The following is an 18,382-nucleotide window of genomic DNA, read 5'->3' as shown; positions in this document are numbered from 1 at the left end:
GCTCTCCATAATCCAGTTGTTCCTACAGATTGCTCTTGCTTGGTCTGTCAGTCGGTGGGTAGATGCTTCAAAACCTCTTATTATTATTATTATTGTTGTTTTTATTATTATTCTGCCCTTTGCCCTTTGTGTGTTGCCAGTCATCACCTCCTCTCCTTTACTTTCCCTCCAATTCATATTTACTATGGGTCACCACTCCACCATTCATTACATTCACTCCACCCCATTCCTACACTCCATTTCTAACCCTAACCCCTCTCTACAAACTCTTGTAATCTCTACTCGCCCACTTTCTCCTCATCTTCACTTCCCACATCCCCCCCCTATTCAATTTCTGCACTTTGAGGCTATACTCTCTTCTGCTTTCTACCCCCATTACTCCCCCCACCCCCACCACTATTACGTAATGCAAGGTGACCACGTGTCGCTTGTACACCAAGAAACCAGTGCCTGTTATTTTACTATCCTTTACTCTCTCAGCATCTAACCTAAAATCACCTCCCTCCCTCCCCCCTCCCTCTCAACTACACCACCATTCAGTTATGGAGGCTCCACAACCTTGCAAGGTAATGGTGACCTCACAAGAGCTGGTGCCCTGAAAGAAGCAAAACTCTCACTCTGTGAAGTGGGAGGTGTTAGGAAAGCCATCCAGTTGTACAAACACATGCCAGACCAGGACACACTCCCCTCACATCAGATCCTGTTGATCCGTCCAACCCAGGCCAGCAGGGAAGACAGGCATTACATGAGGAGGATGATAGTTTTATATAATTAGACCAGTTTGCATAAGTATTTTCTAAAATCTCTAAATGGCTGTAAGTAATCACCAAAAATCTATATTGAAAGGTCATGCCCGTTGTCTCCTCCAGGGAAGTCCCGGCTTACAAGCAAGGGCAGAACGAAGAAATATCAAACATAGATATTAATAACAACATAGATTGGCAGAGAATTATGCATTTGGATAATAATGTTGCTTGTCTCAGAGTCGTTATTTCAGAACAGACATTTATAGAGAAACATTGAAATAATTAGTTCTAGAAACTGTGTCCTTCACATTCAGCAGAAGACATGCAAACAGTAACTCGAAACAACAATCACGTAATATTTATTGCTAGTTCAGTGCCTTTTTGGGTTTTGTTTGTTTTTCCTTCTTTTTTTTTTTATTTGAGGATAATCCAGCTCAAGTAGTATTAACAATAATCTGTTAAAAGGTCAAACAGTTTTGTGAAAAAGTGCCATGTGAGCTGAAGTAACTAACCTGAGGAAATAAATTATCAGCCTACAAACAAAAAAACAACAAAAAAAAAAGGCTAATGAAATATTGAAGTAGAACAATTCTAACAGGTTTTGAAATTGTAACACACACAGAACAACAACGACAACAACAAAATTTATTTTAAAACTAAAACATTCTAGTTTATATTAATAAAGTTTAGTTGCATGTCCCAGAGGTTCCAAAGACATTTACTTGACAAATATGGCTTCCTCTTGAACAACCATAAAACTTGTTTCTGTAGGAAATGGTTAAACTGGATAAATTTCTATGGATGATATAGAGATAAGCTGAAAGACAACAGCTACTCTGTTGAAAGATGAACAAAAAACACTGAGATACCAAATGCTGTGTGCTAAGAAGCTTGCTTCCTAATCACATAGTTCTGGGTTCAATCCAACTGCATGGCACCTTGGGCAAATGTCTTCTACTGTAGCCTCGGCTTGACCAAAGCCTTGTGAGTAGATTTGGTGGACAGAAACTGAAATAAGCTCATCCTAAATACACACACACACACACGTGTTCATATTTGGAGCGACTGCCCTCCTGCACAACCAGAGGACTACATTTCATTAGGCCATTTCTAACCCTGACCACTTAACAGAGTTGTGGTACCCACACCACAGAAACAAGAGAAAAGACCCTGCCTTTCAACTCTATGATGTCTTCACTTGTCTGCCAACCAATGTACAGAGTGTCCTTGGTGCACTGGGTTGCTATGTACCCTGTAAAACTGCAGGGGATCATCACTGTTTTAGCTGACATCATTTGTTCAAGCCAGCACAGCCAATGTGGGAGGGATTAGAGAGGGGGAAATTAGAGAAGATAGGGTAGGAGGGAGAAATAGGAGTATGGTGGGGAAGGAGAAATGGCAGAGAAGCATATTAAGATGTAGAAAAGTCCGGGTGGAGAGAGAATCCTAAGGATGTCTTCCCCAGGACTAGGTTTAGCTACCTCAGAAATCCTTATAATTAGAACCTGCCAGGGTTTGTATCAACAACCAATTAACATAAATTAATTAACAGATGAAATGATGAGTGAAGACAAGGATCATAAGATCATCAATGTCACAGATAAGGGTCTCCTTCAGTTCAGTTGAAGCTTAAAAAGAACCATACCACCTCCTCAGGATCATCACTTGCCCTTTTCCATGTTGATCTATCAGTGGAAGCTTCTAAGTGGCAACTCCACATGCAAGTGATAGTAATTAAATCCTCTTAAAACACACTCTACCAGAAGGACACATTAAACAATGACGTGTTAGATATATAAGGTCACAACTGAAAAACATTTCATCATAGGTGTGACCAGTTCAGGCTGACCTAGGGCTAAACAACGTCATATTACAGGCAGAATAGCAAAAGATGACATTAATGGCAGCACAGTTCCTGGACAGTTCCTGCACTTTAAACCAACTAAAATTCTTCAAATCAATGTGGAAATTTTATTTCTAGTTTCATATACACAAGTTTCTTATTTATTTCTTTTGATTTAATCTATCAGCCCAACGCTGCCAAAAGTTCTATAGATGAAAGTCCAAAATTAAAATATGCAGACTGTGAGAAAGACAAAGATGCCAAGAGTACAAGAGTGTCTTGTGATTAAAAGAAGAGAATGGTGTAAATAAACAATAATTGAATAGAAACAGAAATAAGCATTGATAAATAATAGACAATGAAATGTTTTACGTTTATAGTGGAAGGCCATACTGAAACATGAATTATAAAGAAGTCATTGGAAGGTGAAAGGTTAATTAGTAAACTGTTTAATAATCTGTAATTATGCAATTGTCTATTTAAGTAGACAGAAGTTTTGGGACAAGTAATTTGTGTTCACTTACCTATTTAAAATAGAAAATATTACTCGTAAAAGATAGAAAAACCCTGCAAATATTTGTAAAACAGAAGAGGACTGGTACAGAATTATAGGAAAAAAATCATTAGAAAATGCTTTATGATTCTCCATGTATTGAAGAAATGTTATGAAAGGGATCAATAGATATCTACACACACAAGCATATGAGTACAAATACCTTCATACACACTTGTTCACATATATACACACACACAATCATTCACACAAACTCAAATACATACATATGTACACACATCTAAACACAGTGAAAAACATAATAAACTGGTTGATACTTGCGTCAAAATGATTAATTAATGGCTGAATTAGGGGGAAATATAAAATTCTAAATAAATAAAGGCAAAGGTGTGGCCATGAGGTTTGAGAAATTTGCTTTGTAACTAAGTGGCTGCAGGTTTGCCAGTGGACTGGTTGGCAGAAAATGTGCTCAAGGCAGTGAGCTGGCAGAAACGTTAGCACACCGGGCGAAATGCTTAGCGGTATTTTGTCTTCCACCCACTCCAATATAACGTCAGGTAACTGCACATCTATAGTAAGACACCTGTGCTTGTCCAGGGACCATCTTACTCTAGCTTAACATTCACCTGGCTTTAAGGCACCCCACTCTCTACTATAACCCCATGCAATTAAGGGCAGGGCATATCTTTGATTCAGGAGTTATTTGGCAAACTCACTAGTGCCAAGGGTATGACAAAAAAAAACAAAAACAAAAACCCACCAAAAGCACTCAATAAAGTGGTTAGCGTAAGGAAGGGCAGCCAGCCATAGAGACCACGCCCAAGCAAACACTGACCTCCAGTTCATTAGATTCTATGAAACCGTCCAACCTCTGCCAATATGGAAGATGGACGTTAAACCTTTTCTATACCTAAGACCATGCCTGGTTTATATGATACAAACTCAACTGTTTTAATGTGATCTGAGTTAAAGCCTTCCATCAAAATTTCAAAATAATTTATGTTCTAAACACCAGCTTAACAATAACAAAAATATAATATTAAATTCTTCATTATTTTCAAAATTTATTGAAAGAATGGTAGTGCATGTCTACAGGAATATGGTAACAAAACAGTTAAATGATGAGTATACACAAAAAACACACACACACACACACACATGCTGATAGGATGTAAAAAGCACACTCTGTAGAGTGGTTGGCATAAGGAAGGACATCCACTCATAGAACCGATGCCAAAACAGATAATTGGAGGCTAGACAGCGCCTGTCAAACTGTCCAACCCATGCTGGCATGGGTTGGACAGTTTGACCAGAGGTGGCCAGCTGGAAGGCTGCACCAGACTCCAGTCTGATTTGGCAAAGGTTTCTACAGTAGGATGCCCTTCCTAATGCCAACCACTCTGGTATATATATATCATCATCATCCATGTTCTGTGCAATCATCATTGTTTCATGTCCAGGTTTCCAAGATACACCAAGACTGTCAAATACAAGGTTTCTTACCAGTTCAAATATTCTTGGGACATATTTGGACCCGTAAGAAAGCCATTCGCATTTCACTGTATTTTGAGTCACGGAGAAAATTTCTCCCCATAGACAGTGGAAATACAGTAATCCCTTACCATATCGTGGCATATCATTTAAGCTTATGTTGATTACTCTGTAGCGTTGTTTTGCATTTATAATGAAATATATATATATATACAAATTATAAAAATAATTAAAAAAAATATACAGTAGAGTACTGTTTCTACTTTGTGGGTTTTCACCTATCGCAGAGGGTCTTGGAACATAACACCTGCGACATAAGAGGGATTACTGTACACCAAAATCAGCTTGCAGCACCCAAAGGATCACTCAATAGCTTTCAGTAAAACATCCCATTTATCTTTATCTTTTGATAGTGACATTGAAGTATTAGCTCAGTTGCTTTTCTCAAAAAGTCTGGTGAAAGTAAAACAAGTTGAAACTTGAAGGCCATTGCCAAAGTTTTCTTTGTGTGTGTGTGTGTGTGTGTGTGCGTACACACACTCTTAAGTGCATGTGATTGTATCTCTGAGTGTGTGTTCATGGTAACAGCAATCACGAAACTACTGTTATTGATGTTGCCTCCCGATTATTGCTTTGCAACTTAACTTAGCAGTTCAACATAAACAGAGATAGATAAAGTAGCAGACTAAAATAAAGAACAGAATTGCTAGGATGAACTCAAATGTATCCTTGAAGGAAGTGCTCCAGCATGGTCACAATCAAATGACTGGAAACAGCAAAAGACTAAAAGTGATTATTGCCAGAAGATATATTACCTGCTTGCAGGTATCTTACCATGGTATCTTAAATAATTAAATGATTTAAGATACATCATTAATAATTAATTACAAGTAGCGCATAAACAATTAAATACTTACAAGTACATCATTAGTAATTACATTACTGCAGGTACATTGTCAGTAATTAATGACAGGGATAACAAACCTACCAACAGATTTGTCTTGGGTATTGTTAATAAGTAAATGACAGGTAAAGAATGCAATTTCATTGTCACAGAATAAAGTTTTTTTGCAAAAAAAAAAAAATTTTCAATTTTACCTAATTATCTAAAAAAAAGGACAAGAAAATAAACAAATTAAGATGATCTTTTACATGTTTCAGTCATTGGACTGCGATCATGCTGGAGCACCACATTTAAGATTTCATGAAACAAATTGAACCTAATACTCAGTTTTAAGTTTGGTACTTATTTTGTCAGTCTGTTTTGCCAAACAGCTAAGTTATGGGGATGTAAACAAAGCAACACTGGTCGCCAAGTGGTTGGGGTTAAACACATAGATGCACACACACACACACACACATGACAGGTTCCTTTTCTGTTTCCATCTACCAAATCTACTCATGAGGCTTTGGATGGCCTGAGGCTATAGCAGAAGACACTTGCCCAAGGTGCCATGCAGTGGGACTGAACCGGGAATCATGTAATTGGGAAGCAAGCTTCTTACCCATACAGCCATGCTTGGACAGTAAGCCACTTCTCCTTATTTGAAAGAGTGTTGGTGTAGATTCATCATCATCGTCATCGTTTAACGTCCACTTTCCATGCTGGCATGGGTTGGATGGTTTGACTGAGGGCTAGCAAGCCAGAAAGCTGCATCAGGCTCCAATCTGATCTGGCAGAGTTTCTACAGCTGGATGCCCTTCCTAATGCCAACCACTCCAAGAGTGTAGTCGGTGCTTTTTACATGCCACCGGCATGAGGCCCAGTCAGGTGCTACTGGCATTGACCACGCTTGAATGGTGATTTTTACGTGCCACCAGCACTGAAGCCAAATTGTATTTCCTATTTATTGCTACAAAACTGTTTTGTTTATTGACAACAGAAATTGAGAATTTATTACTGTATTAAGACAGTTAAAAATACAGAAAGTCTTTAAGTTTTGTTTTGTTTTGTTTTAACATCATCTCCTTCAAAATAGTCACCTTGCACAGCAATACACCAGTCCCAGTGTTCCTGCCATTTTTGGAATCTGGCTTGGTAGTTGTTTTCCATAAGCAAGTCAAGGACCTTCTGACCGTGCAACTGGTGCCTCTCCCATGAAAATCTCACCTGACAAATTCTGCTGCTCTGTTGTCATTGCAGCTAGAACTGGCAAGGAGTGGACTTACTTTGAGCTGAGGTGGTCAAACTACAAACTACAACGTTGTCTTCCATCTTCTTGACTACTGTGACAAGACCCTCAGAAAAGCTCTCACACAGATGTTTGGTATGCTGGCCTCCAGCAATGATTGAACAATCCTTAGTTACATTTAAGTCCCTGGCTGTCTGCCAAGAAAATGTGATGGTCACTCCTGTGCAGCTACAACAGATGTGCCAGGACTGGGACGAAAGTGTCAGGGCCTTCACTGCACGTCTTTGAGGGCAGGCATCTGCAACTTAAAGGTAGAATGGCCCTCGGAGGCCTGCCATGCCACGAATGATTACAGCAACATTATAGTCCATGATGCTCTTGTACATGTGTTGGAGGACGAGGAGATCTGCCTTGACTCCAAGCAAGACATAACCCTGGAAGAAGCCCTGAGTGGAAAAGACTCAGCCAGCCGGCTCATGGGCCACAGAACCAATTCAACCAGTGCAGCCTCCAGCTAGGCGTCAAGAGCGGCACCGCCTGGTCAATGAATCAGGTGAACCCTGTGATACATCTGCCCCTATCCCCTGCAGTCACTGTGGAAAACATGGCTACGGATGTCAGGTACAGGAATGCATGAGGAAATGCCCCACCTACGACCACACGTGCACTATGTGTGGCATCCTGCATCACTATGAGAATGTTGTCCCTGTAGTTGTGGGGGCATTGGGAGCACCAACAACCAGGTTTGAGAAACTGGGATTGACATGAGGGTAGAACATGCTGAGAAAAATTTCTCTCTTGAGGACAGTGAGGATTTTGAGACTGGTACTTGGATGTTAAGTATGACGGAAAGGGACTCTATGAGGCCCTTGACAACAGGTTGTCATTTGCTCTGACAGAATTATCCAGAGCAAGTAAAATTGAAATAATAATGATAATAATAATAATGGTTGGGTAGAGAATACATGACAATAGTAGGAACGATGTCAAAGCCTTTGTCATGTTGAATTAGAATTTGTTTAAAACACAATGAATGATGATGAGTCATAAAATAATGATATATGGACTGCCACGGACATCCAAATGATTAGAACTTTATGTCAATATACAAACAAGGTTATCAATTTAGCTCCCAGAATATGACCACCACAAATAAAGTAATTTGAATTAGAAGATTCTTGGAAATGTCTAGACTTTCAGCTGCTAAACAATAATATGTTAAATTTATTTCTGAAGCCATTATCAGAACAATGATGTCAGAAAGAGTTCAAAGAAAATATATCTTTGGAAAAACAATACCTACATAATCCTGTTGGAAATATTTAGCTTTCATTTTCCAAAACGTATGCAATGGCATGCCTGAGTGAAATATCATTCAACCTGAAATCAACTTGAACTAATATGGGGATCCTGCCTTCATCTGCATACTAAGGTGCATGTAACTTTAAAAAAACATCATCATCATTGTCATCATCACTTAACATCTGTGTTTCATGTTGGCATGGGTCGGATGATTCCACTGGATTTAGTTCGGCTCAAGAACTGCACTGCACTACCAAATTTCTAAAACAGCTGGCATTAGGAAGGGCACCCAGCTGTGGACAACATCTCAGAGTGTGCTGGGTGCCTTTTGTTGTGCACTTATAGGCCACCGTACAATTTGTTAGAGTATGGAACTTGAAAGATATGGAGAGTCTTATGTTAGGAGATAAGGGGGTTAAAGTATGAAAGAAGGATTCAGAGCAAAATAGAAGAGTTGCATGGTTACTTAGACTAGAAGAGAGGGTAGTGGTAAGGGGTCAGTGTAGAGCTTCAAGGTAAGGAGTAGAAGTAATTGGGGACAGAAGAACAGGGAGTGTGTGTAGGTAAAGATTACAAGAGTATAAGGGGAAATCGAGTGATAGGGGAAGGGATGAACATAGTGAATGAAGAGCAAGTACAGAGACAAGAAATAAGGAAGACTGGGAGATAACTGTACAAAGTAGATCAGAGTGGGTGGGGTGGGGGTGGGGGGGGGGGGGGGTTAAGCATTATGTCATTTCCTTTCTTTTTTTTTCACCTATACTAATCAACCTTATTTTTCAAAACAAGGTTATTTGATTATTGATTATTAATTATGTTATCATTATTTGTTTTGTATTTATCCTAGATTCTGACCTCATCCTTCTATAAATGGATGAAGCACCTTAAAAGTGCTTTAACAGCCTTTATTAAAAAGGCTGTGGGGCACAGGCTGTCCAGATTTATTTTAGTCAAGTCTCTTTGGTAAATAACTGATTCTTTCTAAATATATGTGTGTGTGTGTGTGTGTGTGTGTGTGTGTGTCTGTGTGTGTCTGTGTGTGTGTGTGTGTGTGTGTGTGTGTGTGTGTGTATATATATATATATATATATATATATATATATATACATACATATATGCATACATACATATACATACATATACATACATATATATATACATATATATATACGTGGATGTTGTGTTGGAACAAACTGTACTGTGCTTGTGGGCATGAGAGAAACTCTCGTATTGCACTTTTGTTTATATTACTAGTTGGGAGATAAAGACACCTGCAGATCATGCAATTTCGGACTTCCGCTAATGATGGACACTTAACTGCTAGAAATAGCAAGGACTCATTCCTGCCACCAGAGAATAAAAAAGTGCCAGAACAAGTGCTGGTGTCGTGATGATTAACCAGTTTGCTCGTTAGCAAAAGAGGCAGTATTAATACTGAGAGGTAATATTTATCCCCACTCAAAAGTGGATGTTTCGTTAGAACAAACTATACTGTGCTAGGTACCACGAGAGAGACTCTCAGATTGGCTTCTGGTACAAAATGCAGGCTTCTTTATATCACTAACAGAGAGATAAATACCCACCACCTCCAACAATGAGACCACCAAACCTTGCAATTTCGACCTTCCTTCATCTTGTCAATCCAATATATATACATATATATATATATAAGACCCGGCAAGCCAAGTAAGATCGTTGCCAGTGCCCCTGGACTGGCTCTTGTGCGGGTGGCACATGAGATGCACCATTTTGAGCGTGGCCGTTGCCAGTACCGCCTGACTGGCTCCCGTAGGATTTTCGAGTGAGATTGTTGCCAGTGCCCCTGGACTGGCTTGTGCGGGTGGCACATAAAAGACACCATTTCGAGCGTGGCCGTTTTCGTGCGGGTGACACGTAAAAGCACCCACTACACTCTCTGAGTGGTTGGCATTAGGAAGGGCATCCAGCTGTAGAAACTCTGCCAAATCAGACTGGAGCCTGGTGTTGCCATCCGGTTTCACCAGTCCTCAGTCAAATCGTCCAACCCATGCTAGCATGGAAAGCGGACGTTAAACGATGATGATGATGATGATGATATATATACAAGGGAAATCCATAAAGCAAAATGACAGAAACAATTGGCAGCACCAAAGCAATGTAACATATTCTTCAATTAATCTATTTGGATAGCCTAACACATTATCTTTGGATTGGTTTTAGATCTGTTAACATCTGCTTACATCTGTCCCCTTCTATAACATTGCTATCCCTCTACTCCCTACCTCCCCATTGTTTACAAACCCCTCACTAAAACCATGATACTGACTGCCCCACCCCACATACTTGAAATATTTTCATTGTGATTTTCGTATTATGTTATTGAAATATTTTCATTGGATCAAAGTAGTACAAGTTGCTCCACATGCAAACAAAGCTGCCTCGATATGCTAGTAATAGAAAGCTAATCTTCTTCAAATTGCATAAATATCATTGGATAATGTATTCTTAACTGTATTATGATTGAAAGTAAAAACATGTTGGTCACGACTGAACAAATCAGCCTGATGAGGGATAACCTGGGGCTAAACAAGAACAACCCTTGTGAACACAAAGTCTCATTCTACCCTTATTCTAAACCCACCTTGTTTTATAAATAAGATTCATGTCATTGTCACCTATAAAAACCAATATTATTTTCACACGTTTTACTTGTAAAATATCAAAACTGTGAAATCAATTGAAAATGTTTCAAAATTCCTGAATAATTATCAAATTTATATTTAGTTATTGTTTACAAATATACAGCAACTAATATTATCTCTAAAGATAAACTCTGTTTAATATTCAAAATAAATGTGAGCCCCCTCCCACTCACCCACCCACCGACCGAAATAGATAATACACTAACTACTTTAATGTGTTGTCACATTCCACTGCCTACATTAATGATGGAATCACAATGTAAAGTTCTAAGAAAGATAAAGAATTTGCTACGGAGGGAATAGAAAAGTTATAATTGTAAAGTATTGCCCAGTTTTAATTCCAGCAGCTGTACAGGTCAGACCTCACCAAAATGCCAAGGTCACAGCAACACTTCTCATGACTTCATTTATATTTATAGATATAATTCTATTAAAGTATAAAAAGAAAACAACTGCAGCAAAATTTAGTCTTACTTAAATATAACTCCATCATGGCCACAACATGCTGGCCAGTGTAGTTTATTTGAATATAAAAGCATTGGCTGAAAGTGTTCAGGATAGGCTCCCACTTCCCTCTTTACCAGTGTTGGAAAGCCATGAGAAGCAGGTCACCAGTGCAGCTGACTAAACAAGACAAGACAAAACTGTAATTATGCTAACTGATGTAGCAAGTCTATTGTAGCAGCTAATTATAAAGGCAATTGTACTTCATATGAATCTGTAATAAGATGTCAGCAGTGAGTGGAGCTGAAATCCTGTCTCCATCCATGAAACAGGCTTAAAAGTATTCCTGTTGATTGATCTCTGATATTGCTCCCTGGTTGTACATAGGGAGCAACATTATCAATCAAATGAAACAGAATCAATAATGAAAAGTAAGGCAATATTTCATCAGTCATCAATCAAGTTGCTAGGTTTTGTTTTAAGCTTCAACTGCTAAAATGTGAAACGATCCAATGCTGTAAAGTTTCAAATATGGAGACAGTGTGTCACACACTCCCTGTTCTGTTTACAGAACTATTGTGGATTTATACAAAAGAGGGGCTGCATGGTAAGAAGTTTGCTTCCTAACCACGTGATTCCAGGTTCAGTCCTACTGCACAATGCCCTGGCCAAGAGGATTTGGTAGACAGAAACTGAAAGAAGCCTCAAGAAATTTTCAAGGTGACAAGCTAGCAGAAACGTTAGCATGCCAGGCGAAATGCTTAGCGGTATTTTGTCTGCTGTTACGTTCTGAGTTCAAATTCCGCCGAGGTCGACTTTGCCTTTCATCCTTTCGGGGTCGATAAATTAAGTACCAGTTACGCACTGGGGTCAATGTAATTGACTTAACCCCTTTGTCTGTCCCCTCTATGTTTAGCCCGTTGTGGGCAATAAAGAAATAGGAAACTGAGAGAGGCCCGTCATATGCATGTATGTGTGTGTCTGTGTTTGTTCTCCACTATTGCTAGACAACCAATGTTGGTTTGTTCATGGCCTTGTAAGTTAGCATTTCAGCTAAAAGACTGATAAAATAAGTGCCAGGTTTCAAAATAAGTACTGGGGTTGATTCGTTTCACAAAGCCCTTCAAGGTGGTGCCCCAGCACGGCCAGAGTCTGATGACTGAAACAAGTAAGAGATAACGGATAAAACTCGGACATGTTGCGAATAGAAACGAGCAGAGAAGTCTGTATATTATAAAATATAGTTGTACAAGTTAGAAGTCAGTCATCTTCATATTATTGAAGAGACAGTAAGAAATCGAAAGTTGAACCAACAACAGAGCCTTTATGTACCAGCTTGAACTGCTAGAAACAGCAGCTAGCAAATCTCTCACAAATCAAACTATCAACAAAAAATAAACCAAACGAAAAACATCTTATTGGATAAAGTAGTACTGGATACAATATTTCAAGAAAGGAAAACACAGGATGGTCGTGGCTGGAACAATCTTGATCACAGATCTGCCAGTTTGCTTCTACTGAGTTAAGCTCATTCATATTTGCAGATCTTATTGGAAAGTAAGGCAGCAAGCTAGGAGAATCATCATTAACCAGCAGAAACAGGCAGGGGCATTCTATCTGCCTTTACGTTCTGAGATCAAATCCTGCTGAGGCTGACTTTACAATAAGTGCCTGTTGAACAGTGGGGTCAATGTAACTGACATCCTCTCCCTTAAAATTGCTGGCCTTGTGCCAAAGTTTGAAACCAATATCGTATTGAAATGTAAAGCAGAAAGATGGTAGAATCGTAAGCCTTTTGTCCATCTTTACGTTATGAGTTCAAATTCTGCCAAAGTCGACTTTGCCTTTCTTCCTTTCGAGGTCACTAAAATAAGTACCAGCTGAGTACTGTGGTCCATGTAATCGACTTACCCCCAGGACTTGCTGGCCTTGTGCCAAAAATCTGAAACCAATATTTAAGGTGGTGAGCGGGCACAATGGGCAAAATGCTTAGGGGCATTTCGTCTGTCTTCATGTTCTGAGTTCAAATTCTGCCAACATCAACTTTGCCTTTCATCTTCTCAGGGTCGATAAAATAAGTCCCAGTCAATATCTCTGTCACTCATTATTGAAACATTGGTACTAATGGCAGCATTAGTGCCAATGTTTTGATAATGGGGGATAGAAATATTGACCTTTTCCAAAACTAACTGACCCAAAAGAAATCAGTTTTTATGGTTATACAACCAATGATCAGGTGGGCTGGATTTTTTTCATTTTATGAGAACTGTGATCATCATCATCATCATCATCGTTTAACGTCCGCTTTCCATGCTAGCATGGGTTGGACGATTTGACTGAGGACTGGTGAAACCGGATGGCAACACCAGGCTCCAATCTAATTTGGCAGAGTTTCTACAGCTGGATGCCCTTCCTAAAGCCAACCACTCAGAGAGTGTAGTGGGTGCTTTTACGTGTCACCCGCACAAAAACGGCCACGCTCGAAATGGTGTCTTTTATGTGCCACCCGCACAAGCCAGTCCAGGGGCACTGGCAACGATCTCGCTCGAAAATCCTACGGGAGCCAGTCAGGCGGTACTGGCAACGGCCACGCTCGAAATGGTGCATCTCATGTGCCACCCGCACAAGAGCCAGTCCAGGGGCACTGGCAACGATCTTACTTGACTTGCCGGGTCTTCTCATGCACAGCACATTTCCAAAGGTCTCGGTCAGTAGTCATCGCCTCGGTGAGGCCCAATGTACAAAGGTCTTGCCTCACCACCTCAGCCCAGGTCTTCCTGGGCCTACCTCTTCCACGGGTTCCCTCAACTGTTAGGGTGTGGCACTTTTTCACGCAGCTATCCTCATCCGTTCTCACCACATGTCCATACCAGCGCAATCGTCTCTCTTGCACACCACAACTGATGCTTCTAATGTTCAGCTTTTCTCTCAAGATACTTACACTCTGACGGGTATTCACATTGACATTACACATCCAACGGAGCATACTAGCTTCATTCCTTGCGAGCTTACGTATGTCCTCAGCAGTTACAGCCCATGTTTCACTGCCATGTAGCATGGCTGTTCGTACGCATGCGTCATACAGTCTGCCTTTTACTCTGAGTGAGAGTCCCTTTGTCGCCAGCAGGGGTAAGAGCTCTCTAAACTTTGCCCAGGCTATTCTTATTCTAGCAGCTACACTTTCAGCGCACCCACCCCCACTACTAACTTGGTCGCCCAGATAGCGGAAGCTATCGACTACCTCTAGTTTTTCACCCTGGAATGAGATAGAAGTTGTTTCCTGTTTGTTTACAGTCTTTATTGCACCTGAACATCTGCCACAAACAAAAACTAACTTGCTAGTTAACCTGCCTTTGATGTTGCTGCACCTCTTATGTGTCCATAGCTTGCACCGGGTAGTGAGGGAGATTTGGTTGCTATTTCTAATAAGTGAAGAAATCACCTAGAAGCTCCTTCATTGATCTAATTCATATCAGACAATGTTATGTGAAAAGTTGAGCTAATGAAACCTCTACCTCCCAAACTGGAAATCAATCATATTTATTATCTCAGCTCAGCAAAACTGTTCCTAGAGGAAGGCATTGCTATTTTCATCTTAATCCTCATCAAAAATTCAATTCTGTTGTAAATATTTAAAACCTACACCATTTAAATAATACTAGAGGCAAATTTCCCCTGAACTCGTTAAACAGCTCAAGATAAAGCCTATGTTAATTTCTATAATGAGGTGCTTAAGAGGTCCAACTAAAGGTTTAACCAGCAGAGGGAATGATCTCACAGATTAATGGCACTGATTTCAGCTTTAAGAGCTGTTCTGTGGATGGTGGATACACCTTACTCTTTGTTTCTTCTTTCAACTAACTTCCAGATCCAGATCTACTTACAGTTTTTGTGGGATTAACAGATTAACTGCTTAAGCTAGTTCATTAGGCACGTGTTAGCAAATATAATGCTTATCAAAACAGCCAAGCTAACTGACAAAAATGGAGCGAGATCTCTGAAACTCTCCCGCATACATTCATCTGTATGGATAAACAAACACACACATATGTATGTATGTATGTATGTATGTATATATACATACGCATATATAAACACACACACACACAAATGTATGCATGTGTATATATATATATATATATATATATATATGTATATACACAAATATATATACACACACACACAAATGTATGTATATACACATATATATATATACACACAATATATATATATATATATATATATATACATATACACACACACAATATATATATATATATATATATATATACACATGCTGGCATGGGTCGGACGATTTGACTGGGGTGTGGGAAGCCAGGAGGCTGCACCAGGCTCCAATCTGATCTGGCAGTGTTTCTACAGATGGATGCACTTCCTAACGCCAATCACTCCAAGAGTGTAGTGGGTGCTTTTTTATGTGCCACTGACACAAGGGGCCAGAGGAGCTGGCATCAACCACGATCAGATGGTGCTTTTTATGTGCCACCAGCATGGAAGCCAGTCGAGGTGGCACCGGCATTGGCCACGTTCAGATGGTGCTTTTTACGTGCTACTGGCATGGGGCTCACAACTACAATTTCCATTTGATTTGATTTTGATATTGCTGATGATGATGATATACATATATATATATATACATACATACATACACACACACGTAAATATATGTATGTGTATGTTTGTAGTTACCTGCTCTGAGTTGATCCAATATATGACATTTTTGAATGTCAGAATATTTTCAAAATAACTGTTTCCTTTTTAAATTAGGGACCCAATTTCAAATAACGCAGATATGTGTGTGTGTGTGTGTGTGTGTGTGTGTTGCCTAATCTGTGTTGACCATTAGAGCAAAGGTCATGCTGGAGCATTGCCTAAGTATGTTCGTGTTGTTTGAGAGTACGTGTATTTATGAATGTATGTGTGTACAGGCAGGCAGGCAGGCAGGCAGACAGACAGACAGACAGACAGACAGACAGACAGACAGACAGGCAGACAGATAGGTAGACAGACAGACAGGCAGATAGATAGATAGACAGACAGACAAACAGACAGACAGATAGACAGACAGACAGACAGATAGATAGATAGACAGACAGGCAGATAGATAGATAGACAGACAGACAGGCAGATAGATAGATAGACAGACAGACAGGCAGATAGACAGACAGACAGACAGACAGACAGGCAGATAGATAGGCAGACAGACAGACAGACAGATAGATAGATGTACACACACGTCTATATATGTAAAACACCATTAATATCTACCAAATTGTTGATATTCTTTAACTGCGTATTTACGTTAATTTATCCAGAAATTCTTCCAATATTATGTTTCTAGTCTAATATAATCCGGTCTTCCAATCTAAGATTGTTCCTAGTCTAATATAATCAATACATTCAAGAGACCTTAAATTCAAAGTTTATCACTAGTATTATTATTGTCATCAAGACATTTGTTGATTAACCTTCGATAATTAGATGCTCGCTTGGTAAGCTTTATCGGTCGTGTAGTTGTTTAGTCCGAGGTAGGTCTTTGGTCCCCTCCTTTTTTTCTACCAACATTACCTTTTTCAAGGTATTCCTCTATTGTTAAGAGGATAAGGTATAATTTGAGGGAGACTTGGTTGTTATTTTTAGTAGTGCAAATCGCTGTGCAAAAGCTGTAAGCTCCTATGTATGTGTTTGTATATATATATATATATATATATACACACAGTACATGGTGAAACTGGAGTTTAGAGTTCCCAGCTGAGATGTAAACATGAAAGCTGTTCTAGCCATGACCATCCAGTTCTTTTAGAAGAGTATGTGTGACTCTCCTTTTTAAGAAACAACGGTGTAATGTGATAATATTCTGCTGCTATTTTTAGCAGAGTGTATGGGGAGAAAGAGAGGGGGGTCTGCAATAATGGTACCCAAGGTACAGGAAGTGTCAGATATAAACAATATGGTAAGGAAACGGAAATATATCAAAGATGATGAAGCGTTCAACTCATTGAATATTTTCAACAAGTTTCACCTGCATAGAATGGTAAATAAACAAAGAATAGTTTAGTAAATAAGATATTGGTGATTGGAATTAGTGGTGTTAGTTGCAGAAGGATTTATCTCTATATAATTGGCCTAAAAACTAAGATGGAATATTGAAACATGCGAGTGAGGAGAAAAAAAATAAAAATGAAAGCAGGTTTTGATGTTAAATAAAAGAAAAGAGAGAGATGGTTTCACCGTGACATGTAAAGGAATGTGTCTGTGTATATACATAGAAATAATAAATATAATTACTGGTGGAGTACGAAGACTACGAGTACAGGTTATTTATATAGAAATAGACTTCAACATGGGTCATTTTTTTTTGGTTGACAAAATTTACCTTATCTTTCGATTCTTCGTTTTCGGTCGGAAATCTCTGCCGAATTTCTGCCATTTCTCTGTGAAGCTTTGTTTTTGTTTTCGTCGTACAGTTTTTTTGGGGGGTTATTTTGTGTTTTTGGCCAATTAATTAAAAATTTCAATATTAAACAATAAATAAATTTCTAGCTTTCTCTCTCTCTCTCTCTCTTCGTCATTTACAATTAACAAAATCCTTGTTGAGAAATAAATCTTCTTCTTCTTCACGACGCTTTCTGAGGCTTCTTCTTTCTTTCTTTCTTTCTGTCTGTCAGGTTATTACAATAACAACAACAGCAACAACATCAACAGATACTAAATATTAAATACTACGGCTGTTATAACAACATCATCCGCATGCAAATATATTAGATTGTTGTTGTGTGTGTTGTGACAATAACGGAATACCTGGTGGTGTTAGTTGGTGGGACATTAGGCAGAAAGTCAATTAGTAAGACGACACGGCACAGGTAGGTGGAGATCGATTATATAGATTGGAATTCACACAAACATCAAAATCAGTTTGTATCATAATAGTGATATGGACACTCATCAATGTGTGTGTCTATATATAAGGCAGTTGTGTATAGTATTACTGTATATACATCGACATATATGTGGTGTGTGTGTTAATGAGTGTATATGTAGCTATATGTACGTTCGTGTGTCTATATATAAACACATACAAACATATTTATGTATATATACACATATATACACACACATATATATATACGGAGAGAGAAAGAAAGGATGTCTCACAGTGGTAGCAGTAGGAGGGAAAATAGTAATAGTAAAAGAGGGGGACGAGAAAG

At 39.1% G+C, this 18,382-nt stretch overlaps 1 protein-coding gene across 3 annotated transcripts in view; it reads right to left on the bottom strand.

The window, feature by feature from the left end:
- The window catches only part of LOC106872750 (phosphatidate cytidylyltransferase, photoreceptor-specific), a 229,939-nt gene extending 211,670 nt beyond the window's left edge, over nucleotides 1-18,269 (bottom strand). For all 3 annotated transcript variants that reach the window (XM_089365598.1, XM_052973960.2, XM_052973972.2), the window contains exon 1: nucleotides 17,551-18,269. Coding sequence is in view for 2 of the 3 variants with exons in the window: in XM_052973960.2 (XP_052829920.1) it covers nucleotides 17,551-17,604 (54 nt within the window). In the remaining variant the exon portion in view is untranslated. The remainder of the gene's footprint in view (nucleotides 1-17,550) is intronic.
- Between the last annotated feature and the right edge of the window lie 113 nt (nucleotides 18,270-18,382).

This window comes from Octopus bimaculoides, chromosome 1 (genome assembly GCF_046866305.1).
Source record: "Octopus bimaculoides isolate indiv1 chromosome 1, ASM4686630v1, whole genome shotgun sequence".
NCBI lineage: Eukaryota > Metazoa > Mollusca > Cephalopoda > Octopoda > Octopodidae > Octopus > Octopus bimaculoides.
Note: the sequence above shows the minus strand (reverse complement) of the source record. Positions and strands in the feature narration are given on the sequence as shown.